The 14,213-nt window shown below is 52.6% G+C and overlaps 4 protein-coding genes across 4 annotated transcripts; 2 read left to right on the top strand and 2 right to left on the bottom strand.

Moving 5' to 3' along the window:
• Window positions 1-553: 553 nt before the first annotated feature.
• On the bottom strand, window positions 554-2,393 carry B0T26DRAFT_651636 (uncharacterized protein; the record flags this gene model as incomplete). The annotated part of the gene is made up of 7 exons (XM_060438293.1): window positions 554-838; window positions 925-1,364; window positions 1,428-1,479; window positions 1,549-1,724; window positions 1,785-1,882; window positions 2,063-2,129; window positions 2,192-2,393. The coding sequence occupies 7 exons, from the start codon at window positions 2,391-2,393 to the stop codon at window positions 554-556; spliced, it is 1,320 nt and encodes a 439-aa protein (XP_060295147.1).
• A 5,669-nt stretch (window positions 2,394-8,062) lies between these two features.
• B0T26DRAFT_718570 (uncharacterized protein) lies at window positions 8,063-8,752 on the top strand. The gene has a single exon (XM_060442387.1). It carries the CDS (start codon window positions 8,335-8,337, stop codon window positions 8,620-8,622), a length of 288 nt encoding a protein of 95 aa, XP_060295148.1. The 5' UTR covers window positions 8,063-8,334; the 3' UTR covers window positions 8,623-8,752.
• A 181-nt stretch (window positions 8,753-8,933) lies between these two features.
• B0T26DRAFT_742328 (COQ9-domain-containing protein) lies at window positions 8,934-9,939 on the top strand (the record flags this gene model as incomplete). The annotated part of the gene is made up of 2 exons (XM_060444092.1): window positions 8,934-9,509; window positions 9,607-9,939. 2 exons carry the CDS (start codon window positions 8,934-8,936, stop codon window positions 9,937-9,939), a joined length of 909 nt encoding a protein of 302 aa, XP_060295149.1.
• Window positions 9,940-10,349: 410 nt separating this feature from the next.
• On the bottom strand, window positions 10,350-14,091 carry B0T26DRAFT_649623 (P-loop containing nucleoside triphosphate hydrolase protein; the record flags this gene model as incomplete). The annotated part of the gene is made up of 7 exons (XM_060438106.1): window positions 10,350-10,389; window positions 10,455-10,555; window positions 10,623-12,251; window positions 12,303-12,467; window positions 12,699-12,809; window positions 12,867-13,886; window positions 13,960-14,091. 7 exons carry the CDS (start codon window positions 14,089-14,091, stop codon window positions 10,350-10,352), a joined length of 3,198 nt encoding a protein of 1,065 aa, XP_060295150.1.
• Between the last annotated feature and the right edge of the window lie 122 nt (window positions 14,092-14,213).

A 14,213-nucleotide genomic window follows, 5' to 3' on the forward strand; every position in this document is an offset into this window, starting at 1 on the left:
ACCATCAGCGGGAGAATCAGATGCTATTTGAGTGTTCATTCTAGCGTAAAGCCGTCCGATCTCCATTTTCACGGGAGTCCAAGTGAGTGTAAACCCCGAAAGCGCAAGACAGAAACATTAGTGTCAAAACTCTCGCGTTCGTGAGTTCGCTCGAGATTCGTTTGAGATGCCGAAGACTAGAAGTGAGCCTCACAGCTAGCTCTTTCATACCAGACTATCCTCCCTGAGCAAATGCTCTACAATATTACAGCTAGGCGCTGGCGAGTCCTGTTATGCTGTTTTTCGGGATTGACGGGGTGGGTTATTTTGTGACAAAACGTGTAAGGAAATCATCGTAACCGGTGAAGACTTCAGGAGTGTGAAGGAAAAGAACACGGCGATGATAGCTTCCTTCACCGAAAAAAAGAACCAACGGGCTTCCATATCGAATAATGTTGAAGAGCATAGGAATGCGCCATTCGTGGTTTTTGTCGAAGACAGGAAGCCAATGGTTACCGAAGTCCAGGAAGGATTAGCTGACAGCGCATGAAACAACGCCGGCCCGTATCTCGCCCTACATGATCTGGTCTTGCGTGAGGCCAACAAGAGGATCGGTGTCCATGCTGTCTCCAGTACCGGGCGTGGTGTATTTCACAAAGCTCAGGCCAAGCGGACGTCCGCCATATTGGTATCCCTGGAATTTGGTGATCGCCGTTTCTGCCGTTTCCACACTGTCGAACCTGACCACACCGGTACCGCGGGATCGGCCACTTGGTTCGTACTGAATCTCCGCTTGCTCGACCTTACCAATGGTCGAGAAAAGCTCGACAAGATCATCATTGCTCGTAGACCAGGGGAGCTGCGGGATGGTAAGCCTAAGGTCTAGGTGTTGGGAGAAGAGAAAGGGAAAGGGAGTGAAAGATATGAGCAGGGGTGATGGCTTACGTTGCGGACGTAGATGATCTCGCATCTCTCAGTGCCCGAGGTGGCGAAGTCGGTGAATGGGTTAGGTGCCGCTGGAGCACCACCACCCGGGGCTTCGAATCCAGGTCCGCCGCCTCCACCTCCGTATCCACCACGAGCTTGATAACCAAATCCTCCACGGCCACCGCCGAATCCTCCACGGCCACCAAAGCCACCGCCACCGAAGGCTCCGCGACCAGCGCCGCCAAAGCCGCCGCGGCCATATCCTCCAACGCCGACACCAGCGCCGGCAAAGCGATCTTCGCGGACTTCAAGCATACGGCCTTGCCAATCATAGCCGTTGAATTGCTGAATAGCATTTCGCGCATCGTCTGGGGTCTCGAAGACCACAATACCCGAGCCTTTGGGTCGACCGTCTTGTCCAAGGTGAACATCGGCGCGAATGACGCCACCCGTACGGGCTGAATGACAAATTTAACTTGTTAGTAAACTCCACAAGGCGGCTCCGAGGGCTGATTACTTACCGGCCTGCCGGAATAGATCCTTCAGATCTTGCCAGCCGACAGTGTATGGTAGCTGCGGTGGCTGGTTAGTATAATGACGCGTGGGGAATAAGAAGGGTAATGGGGAAAGGAGGTAACAAACGTTGGAAACATAGATCTGACGGCCGCCGCCAGCTCCTCCTGCTCCTCCTCCAGCACCGCCGCCGCCGGGCATTCCGGGGTTGAAACCGGGGCCGCCGCCATAGCCTCCAGCCATCGCGGGGCTACCGTTGAATCCGCCGCGGGCAGCGCCACTCGGAGGGCCAAATCGAGGTTCGGCTTCACGATCCTGTCCAAAGTTCAGCAAGAAGCTCCGTCATTGACTTTGGGTAGATAAACTTGCCTCGCGAACATAGACAAGTCGGCCCATCAGGTTTTGATTGCTGAGTGTCGCAACGGCGTTTTGAGCTTGCTCTCTCGTTGCATACTCCACAATTCTGAAAACAAAAAGTTAGCAAAAGGTTCGCAAACCGCGCGGCGGCAGCGTCCCGGGGAGGGGGAGGATTAGACTTACCCGCATCCCTACAAAATCCATGGACAAAGTCCCGACCCGTCAATCCAACATTCCATCAAATGACCGAAAGCAAGGGAAACCACAAAAGAACCAGCCAAATCACTTGTAGGCGCCCACCTTCGACATTCCATTCGGAAGAAGCAAAACATCGGCGTAGAGAACCTCTCCAGCTAATCGGTAAGAATTAGCACAGCCCTTGGTTCAAGTAGCGTTGGTTGGTTAAAAAACATACCCTGTCTCATGAAATCTTTGAGATGATGCCATTTCACGTCGTACGACAGATTGCCGACGTAGACTCGGCGGTCCTGCTGTGACGTCTCTCGGATGTTGTTCATGACTTGCTCTCGGTGAGCTGCTCTGTCTTCGAAAGATCGCTGTGGCGCACCACCGTAACCCGAAACTGATCCTCCGACAGATGCGCCTTGTCCAGTCATGGGAGACCGGCTTCTTCTGCGAGTTCGACTCCGCGATCGATCACGAGGCGAGAATGATCGGCGGGCGTTCGGGCTTCGTGAACGTCCCCGTCTGGGAGAGCGCGACCTCTCACGCTGCGATGTGTTAGTATATGGCCGGAATACAAAACATGTCCATGGCTCTGATAAAATCTGGGACGACAATAGGAAAGGTTTGCCGCAAGGACAAAGGCAGTTATCCGTCGAGCCAAAAAATGACCACTTCAAGCGAGACAAAAATGTCTGGACATGGTAACCAGGGTAGATAACGAACTCCAAGATATCCGGAAGGGATTAACCCTTTCATGGTCAGATTTGCGATTCATGACGCGATGCTATGTCGGCATGGCGTGGCGTATAAATGAATCCATGAAATATGCCGAGAGGCATATTTGGTACTCCTGAAAACCAAGAGTGAAGCGAGAGCGGGATCAAACTTACTGGACGGTACGTGTCTCCGGAATCAGCTGTGGAGGACCCAAAGTTAGAAACAACCGAGTAAGTATTGAAATCGAATAGACACGATGAGAGGACGGGTTGAAGGAAGACGTGAAAGAAGTAGAGTGATTGAAGACAGCTGCAAGTTGAAGAGTGCAGCACTCGGGGTGCGGCGGGGGTTGATGGTATCCGTGTGTGGATCAGGATGGGAGAGAGGGCATGCACGGGGAGGGGGGTGAGGGGTGTTCTGATCGTGTATATGTAGGTGGGATGTATGAGGCAGGGCAGTGCAGGGCAAGGGACGCAAGACACTGCAGCGAAATGCAGCTCCATGGATGGGGGAACATTGAGCGAGAAGGCTTGAGAAGGCGGCCAGCACCAGGACGAACCAGCACTGGGCCCAATACCAGGCCCAGAACGAGCTCCAGCTACAGCCAGGCTGTAGGAATCGGCGGGAATGCTGGTTGGCAGGTTTGGGGGTTTACAAGATGTGGTAACACGTCGAGGCACCCAGGGTTAATGAATGCTCACGATAGTGGTATTCGCAGATTGGCCCAGCGCGTCGCGAATGGTGTCTTTGGACGCGACGAGGCCACGCGACCTAGGCTTGACAGGACTTGGATTGCCTGGCTGGCATGGGAAGGGAATGGCAACAGGAAGGGACCATGGCTTGTTAGGGACGCATGGGGAATCGGGGCCCTCAAAGCTCTGCTTTTGACGACGTAGGACTTACCCATGGCTGTATAGGAATTGTGGTCAACTTAGCCGCTTGATGGAGGGGGTTTTTCGGCGACGCGACGATTGGATGCTGGCTGTAGCAGGTAGGTAGGCGTGCGTCTGCAACCACAGCACAGGGCGGATTGTCGCTCGCTGCTTAGACTGCCGGTTGGGGACAGCAGGGCAGATTAGAGGCAGGTACGGAGTACTGTACACTGCGGCTTTCGCGCAACGGACCACGGGCCAGGTAGATAGATGGGGAAGAGCTCGGGTGTGGTTGTTCGAGTCTCCAGCCAGTCGGGCAGACGAGCGTTCCTCTGTATCGAAGATCGGGGGTGGGCTGTAAAAACCGAAACAATGCGGCAGGTGGTTAGGTACAACCGAATGAGGGGACAACGGTCAGCGCGCCAAACCAAACAGAAGGTTCCTCGATGTGTCTGACAGCCTAGCAGGAGGGAGGTCAGTACGAGGGTGATCAACAGGGAAAACGCGTGTCGGCCGTGGCCCAAAAAGGCGCCGCAGGGATTCGAGGTTGACTGTGGAGCCCTTTGCAGATTTGTGGAGGCCACAAATGGCGCCTCGGAATTGAAGGAGTGCGTTGCGTTGGGTTGGATGTGTGTGCGGGAGGGAAGCACAACTGATTCCAGCTGCAGCGCACGAGTGGGCAATTCAAGTTTGTCGTGATTTCCGTCTACAGCGGGTCACTAGCAGTGTCGGCAAAAAACAGGTGGAAGGAAGGAACTGCCACTGCAGGGCGAGTAGGGACCCACCACCACAATCTGACCGGAAAGGAATTGGAAGGAAAATGGAAACGGTGGGGCGCACAGACCACACTGATATGTTAGGTACCTGAGGTACGAGTATTCCGTGCACGTACCTGAGGTACTGGTACTCCAACGCATGCGCCAGTTATGGGGCTGGAGGGGACTTGAACATTCTCCCAAATGGCAGCGTTTCTTATGTTTAGAGATACCTAAAGCCCAGTCCGGTTCAAACCGCTTGAGGTACCACCTACCTTACCTTATGCAATAGAGAACAGCACAGTAAGCGACGAGCAGTCAGTAAGGTGCCTCAAGGCTTGGGAGAAGGGAATAAAAAGTGGGCAAGAAAATTTTCTCTGTCAATCTGTCAAGCAAGGGTCAAGCTCGCATTGAACCTTTCGGTGCTATATAGCCGAAGGCTGCCCGCTACACCTAGCTACAAAACTTCAGAGAACTTCGAAGATTTATTATTTTATTAGACTTCGTAGGAAGCCAGGCACCTTACTTACGACAGGTGCAGTGATATCTTCGGTTCAGTAGTCGCTCGTTTTGGCTAAATATCCCTATTAAATCAAGATCATGTCGACTGTTAAGACGTGCATAAGTCAGACCTAGGTCCATTGCATTCCTGCCAATCTATGCCGATCTAGGGACTTGGAAGGGGAAGGGAAGAACCGTATCTCTCTTCCTCCCATTGCGAGTTGCACGCTCTGGGCTCCTCTCATGGTCACATACGGAATATGTTGTGGGATTAGGACAAGCTTCCCGGATGTTGGAACTCCCAAGTTGTTAGTTGATGATGCCAGGTCGGAGATCAGCAGCCTCCTCCGAACCAAACGCAAAGCCCCCCCAGCTTTCTTGCGAGGCTGCACAGACACTGCACGAATAGAACATAGGCAGTCGAGTGATTCTTAGCACCAAATACGGAAAGCGGGTGCAATGGTGGTTGGTACATTTATGTGTGCAGAGGAGACCGGGCCGTCAGCGATAGATGTAGGCACTCCATGTGGGTCGAGGCCAAGGACCGCGACAATTCACCACAACCGCCCCTCATTTTACTGCCCCAAGCGGTAAGATCCCTAGTCAGACAACGAATTACTAAGTACGAGGCTATGCTTCATCTTCTATTGACCACCTAGGTAGATAAGGTAGCTCAAGGCTTCAAAATGGTGAGCCGGCTTTTGAAGCCCAGGCAAGTAGCACGGACAGTGCACGGTTGGCATCCCGGAAGTTAGGTTTCCACCAAAGTAACAGTTACGGGCTGACCATGATATCGAGGAGTGAACCAAGGCAGCCGCGGCAAAAAGCGCCCAGCAACATTGTAGGCTGTGGGAAGAAGAACGAGAAGTTCTAACATTCCAAGACCAGTATATATAAGCCAGGTAATTCCAGAGGATCTATCAGAGTACGGAGCATATCAAGTACCACAACACTTGTTGTAATGTATGTATGTAGGTGGGTATATACATGCCTACATTCTTGTTTGACCCCTGGCTTTAGCGGATTCTTCCCGCTACACTTGCGGCTCTTTTAGATGCTGGCACGAACCCCGACGGGCACACTTGATTCCATGAAACTTGGGGTATCGCCTCTCAACCTAGCTTCATACGGCTTTTGGGCTTGCTAAAAGCATCATTGCCGGCCAAATGAACCTCACAGCTGTTTTTTTTTGTCGAGCTCGAGTTCTATGATTTTCGCTTTCACACATACTGGCTTTGTCATGTCCTGTTCAATCCCAGAAAATAGATCCATTGGGATGGTGGGGTGGATTGCAGCTGCAGATGACAGGGGCTTGACTTCCCGCCCCTACAGCATGTTGGTCTGTCCATTTGCCGCCAGTAACCTCGGAGTATTGTTATCAGATCAGTTGCGGACGGCGGTAAGAAAAGTAATAACCAACAAGATCCAATGGCGCGCGCACCAGTGTTAGAGTTGTATCGCAACTTCGGGTAGGCATTTCGTTCGGTATTGTCTTGGGGCAGTGCGTAGTGAGACCCTTGGAGAGCGAACTTTCATGCCTCAAAAGGGATCCGTTCGCTAGGTAGTTACTTGTCATCAGCTGGATTTTAATAGCTATTAGTCGGTTCATCAAAAACCGCGTACGACGCATATTGGGAAGAATTCATACTTACCTAAGGTAAGGTAAGGTAGGTAGGCAAGTATCGTAGACATTGTACATGTCAAATAATTAAAGAAAGTTGAGCTACAAACACTGCAGATACACATAGTAGTATACCTTGTCATATGTGCTGGACTTTTGTTAGTTATTCGGAATCCGCTGTCCCCATTAAGTCTTATTTATTCGCATTTACTACCACAACTGTGTTCGCACCGGAGTACGGACCCTTCTCTCAAATTCCGCATCAACCCGCTGTGCAACCGATTCGCGAGTTGGGCGTCTTTCGATTGGAGGATAGTGAGGCAGTTAGCATTGAATACCATCCAACCGACGTTGAAGGGGAGGGAAGAGTTTTCTCCTTCCCCCCCATAGGTGGCCTTGAAGACTGCCGTGCTGTGCCATCCACCTCTGCCACGGCACAGTTCATTTGAAACCATGAGGTTAGGTAACTTAGCACAGAGGCTGCTTCTTTTAGCTCGAGCAACTGATTCCTTTCCTTCAAGCCCAAAAAGTCCCCTCAAAGAGGAGACGAGTGGTATAAAAAGACCGTGGTGGGTGCTCGATATCCCATACCCGGCGAAAACTTTGCTGCCGCTGTAGACGTGTAGCTCAACCGCCGTGAACCATTGAGGACGTTGAGTAGAGGCTGGGAAAGAGAGATCCGCCGGGTATTGGCATCCCCTACACCGAGCTCATCTTCGGTTTCCAGACCAGTCTGCTACCAGGAGCTCGTGGGATGGTCACACAACAGGTCGATGGGAGGGGAAGTCACCCAATCCAGTCGCTTGCTGCGGTATTTCGTGTCAGTCAGACTCCAAGCGTCTCCGTCTTGTCAAGCTGGCCCTCGATGGGCGCATTTTCCATTTTGCGCCCTTCTGTTGTTCTGGACATACCCTGGGGTGCCTCACAGCCCGCGTATAGTGTGTGTGCTCAAAGGCCTTCGGGTTGGTTGAATCGTTCCGGAATCCTCATGCTGCCTACCCACCCCCCCAATACTGGGGCACGCCTGTTAAGCTTCGGCGTCCAATGTGCCATCCCCGACGTTGTCGAAACGGGGCAAACCTGGCTCTCCACTGTAAATGGCCAACCAGAGGCAGGTAAGAGACCGGTCAATGCATGATGGAATCGGTTAATAAAAGTGTCCTGCAAGAACCGCTGTGGCGCACAGAGGCCGACTTGGGCAGAAGGGGGAGGGGGGGGGGTTCCTTTTGAACTGAGTCTGGATCACCGCTTCGGCAACGGAGGTTGGGTCAGGGTTAAACGGGCCGGGGACCTGAATGCGCACGGAGAGGTCACCTCACCGAATGCAGACGAAAGACAGCTGGAGGAAGACTTGCCTGGGCTGCAAGAGACAGACATTGGAGCCGGCCTAAAAAGATCACGAGTTTGCGGGATCATATCTAGCCTTGTAGTCTCGCACATAGAGAGACAGTTCAAAGCCTCTGCTCGTCCATTACTCGCTGCAGCCCATGACCGAGAGAAGCACGGTTCATATTCTTTTCTCTTGCGATATATTATGGCTTGATGGCGCTGCTGTTTCCCGAGCTTGAGATGGAGGGGTTGGAAGCCTAGTGTGATGGACCGCGGTCCGCCCTCCTCAGCGGCACGGTATGGGTTGTCCCCCCGAGACGCACCTGCACCTGCAACCTGCACACACGCACACACCCACGTACTTGTGAAGGTGGAAGCAAAGAAAGCATTCCGCGACTGTGACTGCGACGTGAGGGACATGATTTGGAGCCCAGTGAATCTCGGCACGGAGACCCTTTCCTGTCGTCCAGAACTTGATATCACATCTGGCCTCCCATGCGTCCGTGCATTAGCTTCTTTGCTGCATCCCTAGCCGCGTGTGCTCCGTCAAGACACCCCCCACAATGGTTGGACGAAAATGCAGAAAAGAAGCGACGCAACGGGAGTGCTGTCACTCCTTTCTGAATGGTGGTCGGTCCTCGCCGTAAACGGTCCAATCTCAGTTCTAGAGTTCTGGGTTGTCAGGTTCGACCAGAGACAGACCGACCCTGCGAGAGATTGGCGGGGCAAGGTGTCGAAGAAGGAAACCCGGGACGAAGGAGGAAGAGGGGGAACCTGGCGTAGTGGCAAGAACAGGTGTGCGTTTGTCACTCTTTTGTCAGGTCGTAGCGATTGTGGCTGGAAGGGAATCTGTCTACTAGAATAACTAGCTACCTTACCTTGATAGATACGGTAGTGTGCGGAATAGAGCGAGGTGTGGATGGAGTGGGTGGGATCACGAATGCTGCAGCTTCGAGGGATCCATGGGCGCTAGGGGTGCGAGCGGCAGAGCGACAGCGCGGACCGCTGAGGCTAGACCTAGGTGCATTTTTTTTGTGGGGAGGGGTCCTGTTTCCCGATCGGGATGGAAGGTTTTGAATCAATCCAATCATCCAGCCCGGCATCTCATGAGCGGCGAACAACCTATTGTGATGGCCAGCCAAAGTCAATAGTGCGCTGCCCGTTCGTTCAGACGCAATGCTGCCTCTCTCCTCACCCTACCCTGCCACGGCAGCAGCTCGGCGGACACTTGTCCATCATTCCATTTCCCTGCTCCAGTCTACGGGGCCATTTGCAGCAACACGGTCCCTGAGCAGCTCTGCTGGTGCTCCACGCCCGCCGCGTCCTCTCCTCTCGCGGGCCCGACTCTGCTGGACAGCAAATGGGTCCGGCCCGGCGCACCACCGGTTCCGAGCGTACCATTCATACGACCACCCTGCACCGGCCGGACCGTTCAACGAAGCCGAGGAAGCCATTCTCGCTGCCGCGTACCGCCAGGTCCCTGAGCATGGCTTCTCGCCCGAGGCGCTGGCCATTGGCGCACGAGAGGCCGGCTATCTCGACATCAGCACGAACCTGCTTGCCGACGGACCCTTCAGTCTAATACGATGGCATCTTGTCAAGCAGCGGGAAGCACTTGCGGCGCGAAAGACGGTCCTGTTCCCGGATGGGGCAACGATCGATAATAAACCAGTTTCTGTGAGCGCCAAAGTCGAGGCGCTAACGTGGGAGCGGCTGCTCGGAAATGTCGACATCGTGGGACGGTGGCAAGAGGTATGAGTGCAATTGGCGGCACACGGTTGACCCATGACAGTTTACGTTGGCCGGCCGCTACAGGTTGCTAACCCATATTGTCTCCATTCTGCCACAGGCTCTTGCTATGATGGCGCAGCCTAGCTGTGTCCCAGCATCTCTGAAAGAGCTCGCCACTCTGGCAGACGAAATTCTGTTTCTGGCGGGCGATGTAGCTGTCGACTCGACTTGGTACACGAAGCGGGCTTCACTTTCGGCCATTTACGTGGGCGCCGACTTGTTTATGACTACTGATCAGTCGCCTGGCTTTCAACACACCCACATGTTCCTACGGCGACGCCTTACTGAGGCAACTGACGTCGGAAATGCAGCCGGCTCGGTACGGGAATGGATAAGCTTTACCGCAAGCGCAGGCATCAACATGTTGAGGAGCAAGGGCATGCGGATATAGTTGGCGGACATTCGTCCTTTTCAGCCCGCCCTTAATCCTTCCAGTCCTAATTCATGGCAGGCTATGGAGTATATGGTTGTACAGCATGAGTTGTAAAAGTAGGCGTGTACGAATAGAAGTGTAGAGAAAAAATACTGGACTGGATACCATAGCGCAAGGCCGAAACTCTTTGATATCTAGAAATAATAGCCGGGTTCTAAGGTCGAAGGCTCCCGCGGGAAACGCAAACCGCTCTTGCCCGGTAACTACATATTAATCAACAAAACCCCTTGATCCCAGGCCACAAAACCTGACGGCGTCGCTAATGCGCGACAACTTGTGGCGTTAAATTCCCAACGCAAACTCCAACACGAGCTAATCCCGGAATAAGACGCCAACCAACCTAGAGTGGAAAGAAAGAGAATAGAAACTCAATGGTCTGCCAGCGTCCGCTGTCGGGGATCTGTGAGTCTAACAGAGAGCCTGTCAGTCAAAGCTTTCATCTCAGTAGCAGCAGTTTACCTCGAGAGTCTTACCTGATAATCTTGACGTCCTTATCTAGCGTGTTACGGCCCTCGATAGCGTTGGGCGTGATAAAGATATATTGCCGGTTCACGGAACGGCGTGCTGCCGTAATCTGGGCAATGTTAGCACAATTAGATTGCTCCTTCTTGTCTCCCTTCTTCAGGAGGCGGTAAACTGACCAACATGTTTGTGCTAATGGCGCGGTTGATATTGTCCATGAACACATCAAATTCATCCAAGCACCTCAAGGGCGAACCCATGGCTTCCCAGATAGAAAGGAGCAGGCAAATAGACGAAAAGGACTTCTCGCCGCCAGATAGGGTCTTGGTGTTTCGTCCCGCCGCTCTCTTTGCGGTCCTGTCTGGCTCTACCTGAAGCTCCAAAGCCTTGCGCTCGTGATCAAGAAGCAGTTGGCCTCTGAACCCGCGCTCACTTAGCAAGTAGATGAAGTTGGCACGGGACTGCGATGATATATATCGTTGAAACTTTCTCCACTTCTCCAGGCGCAAGTTGAGCGTATCTCGCAGGCCCGAATTCACCTGCTTGATAGAAGTGAGGTCCGTCACCATCTTGTTGTACGCCTTTTTGGCATGAGCGAGGTTGTCGAAGATTTGTTGATCCGACATTCCGTTCTTTTTCTCCTCGTCATGTAATCGTTTGTTCAAAGCCTCGTACTGTTTTATGAGGCTTTGATACGTCTCCTCCGCGGGTATGTATGCGCGTGTATCGCTAACCCTTTTAGCTTCGATGATCATCTCCTCGACATGAACTTTCTGCCTTTCTCGTCTTCTTTCCAGCGCCACTTTTTCCTCCTTGTATAATTCAACAGCCGAAAAGGCTTCATTTAGTTCAGTAAGGATAATGGTACGCATTTCCTGGAAACGCTTGAGCTTATCGTCAGCCTTTTCGAGACGTGCCTCGAAGTCCTTCAACAGCAACTTTTCGTTTCTCAGAGATTTCGAAGCCTTCTCCGACTCCTTGTTCTTGTCCTTTTTGTTGGCAAGAAGAAGGCCATACTGCAATCCGTGGTGGTCGTTATTGACCTTCGTCTCGACAAGCTGCTCCTGTAGACCCTGCAATCGACCGTCGGCGCCATCAAATTGGTCAAGGTCAGCCTCAATCTGCTCGACCTGGACTCGAAAATTTCTTAGTCGGGCCACGAGTGCAGTCCGCTCTTTCTTCAAGCTATCCAGCTCGATCTGGCAGCGTTGAGCCTCTTGTTGGGCCCGTCGCCTCTCGCCATCGAGTACCCGATATTCAATCTCCAATTGATGCAACGACTCTTGGTGAAAGGAGATCTGTGAATCCGAATCCGTTTTCATACGAGATTTCGTGGTTGGGTTGGGTTGCACAGGCGTGGTCGAGATCGCTCCGCCATTGTTGACCAACCTAAGGCCCTGGCCACGTTTCCGGTCATGAAAAGACAAGCAAGCCTTAACATTCCGCGGTGGCGCGTTGCTAAACATGATATCTTGGGCCTGGTTCCGGTCGGGAACAAGAATAACTTGCTCGATCATGTGATTGATCACCATCTGATCGCGAACCATCTGATTGTCGAACTTCAGAACTCGGAGGATTGTGTCAAATTGCGCGTCAGGCTCTTTGCCAGCGAGATCAAGCGTATGACCGCCACCAATCAAGATCGGGCAACCTCTGATACCCAGCCGATTCATGAAGCCGAAAAGGGTTTTTTGGTCACGCTTGCTAGTGACAAGGAAAGCACTTAAGTTCTGTCCTAGTGTCTTTTCGAGGATCGAAGACCACTGGGGATTCACGAGTTGAATGTGAGCCCCCAATGGGCCAATGGGCTTGGTGTCGAACCCACTCTCTCGCTCAATCATTTTGAGAAGGTTAGGAACCTGAGGGTCATATCCCTCGAACCCTGAGCCGCGATTGTTCACGAGGCTTTGAACCTTTGTCTGGGCAGCGTCTATCTCCTCTCTTTTTCTTCGGTGCTCGTCATCGATTGCGGCCAATACCTTCTTAGACTTGTCAAGCTGGTTGATGAGATCGGGCTCGCGACTCTTGGTGTTTTCGATATTATTTTCGATACCCGCAACCTTCTCTTTTGCCTGCTCCAGCTCCCGGAGCTTGACGGAGTGGGCCTCGCCATTTGTGTCCTCCAGGCGCTTCTGTTCCGAGGCAATTTTCCGCTCCAGGTCTTCCATATCATCTTGTGAGTTCTTGAGCTGGGTATGTGCTTCTCGCTCTTCAACATGAAGATGCTGAATTTCGCTCTTCATTGACTGAAAGACCTCAGTGGCCTCTTCCACTCGCCGCCGATGGTCGCTTTCTTCTTCTTTGATGACGTTAACTGACGTTAGTGCATTCTCAATTTTTTCGTTCGCATTCCACAGCTCCGATGTCTTCTCCTCCACTACACGCTGGGCTTCAGCGCTCTTGACATCGGCCTGCGCAATGACCTGATCGCGTTCGGCCAAGATCCGCTCTTGCTCCTCGACTTGTGCCCAAATGACTTGGTGGCGCAGGATTCTTATCTTGACGCGGACCTGCCGGTTGCCCTCTATGGCCTCCTTCATCTGGGTCGCCTTGTCCAGCATGGCTTTGGCATGCTTGACGCGCTCCTCTTGATCTGGAACTTTGGCCACCATTTGCTCAAGACTCTCAGATATCAGTCTGTAATCATTATCGAGCTGTTGTAGCTGTACACCCTCAATGAAAAACTTGTACTTCTGAGTCTTCGTTGAGGTATTGAGAAATTGGCGGGCGTTGTCTTGAGAGAGCACGTTCAATGGGTTGTCAACTTGAAGAGCGTAATACTCAACAATCTCCTCGACCTCCTGTTTCTTGGTCGAGTAGATTTGGCTGAGGGCCGTCTTGACCTTGAAGCCGCTACTACCAGATTTGTTGAAGTGGCGCTCCACGATGATTGAGTCGCCGTAAATGTCATGCCGATAAGCATCCTGACCGGCATTCTTGATCTTGACAGACAAGACACCACGTTCGCAGCCCTCTTTGACGAAACTCTTCAGGCTACCTCCACGGTTGGTTGAGCTTGCCTTGCCTCCAAGGCAGAGAGTGATCGCAGTGAGAATTGCACTCTTGCCACTGCCATTCTCACCTACAATGAAGTTGAGCAGTGGTCCCAACTCGCAGTGCAGGCGCTGGTGGCACATGAAGTTCACGCATGTGATGCTCTCTATGATGCCGTTGTCGGCGATTGCATTGTCGCCTAAAAGATTCGGGCGAAAACGGAGTCTCTGCGTGGCACGCTGGTCATCGGCGGCCTCATGGCGGAGATGATCAAAATTGTTGTCGCGCAACAGCTCGTACTGGGTCTTGGGAGGGGTGTCGGGCGAATTTTGGTCCTCGACGGTAGCGAGTGCAGGGCCATCGGCATCTATCAGGTTTGGGGTAGGTTCATGGCTAGATCGACGTTTGTCTTTACTAGATTCCGCATAGGAAAGACGGACTCGTTTTCGCTACATCGTGTAAGACACCGCATTGGGGGTAGGCAGGAAAGAGACGGGGTGAGATATCATTCGAATTACTTACATTATCACCACGAATAGTCGAGCGGACGGGCTGTACGTCGACCTCTTCTTCATCGCTGGCGGCAGGCTCTGCGCGACGAGGGCGTTTTCGGGAGGACTCGGCCTCGATGTTATTCACAGTTCTTGCAGGCATGATGCTTCTTGACGAGTCAATGTCGGCACCAATGCACTGCGAATTGTTGTGAGACGAAAAACAGATTGACAAAAGACTTAAACAGTTGACGCGTGTGCGCGTCGCGAACAAACGGAAGCGGC

This window comes from Lasiosphaeria miniovina (genome assembly GCF_030549165.1).
Source record: "Lasiosphaeria miniovina strain SMH2392-1A chromosome Unknown B0T26scaffold_5, whole genome shotgun sequence".
Taxonomy (NCBI): domain Eukaryota; kingdom Fungi; phylum Ascomycota; class Sordariomycetes; order Sordariales; family Lasiosphaeriaceae; genus Lasiosphaeria; species Lasiosphaeria miniovina.

What these genes read in the sequence shown, in the direction of transcription:
- B0T26DRAFT_718570 (XM_060442387.1), top strand. Translation starts at nt 8,335, where the DNA reads ATGCAGAAAAGAAGCGACGCAACGGGAGTGCTGTCACTCCTTTCTGAA.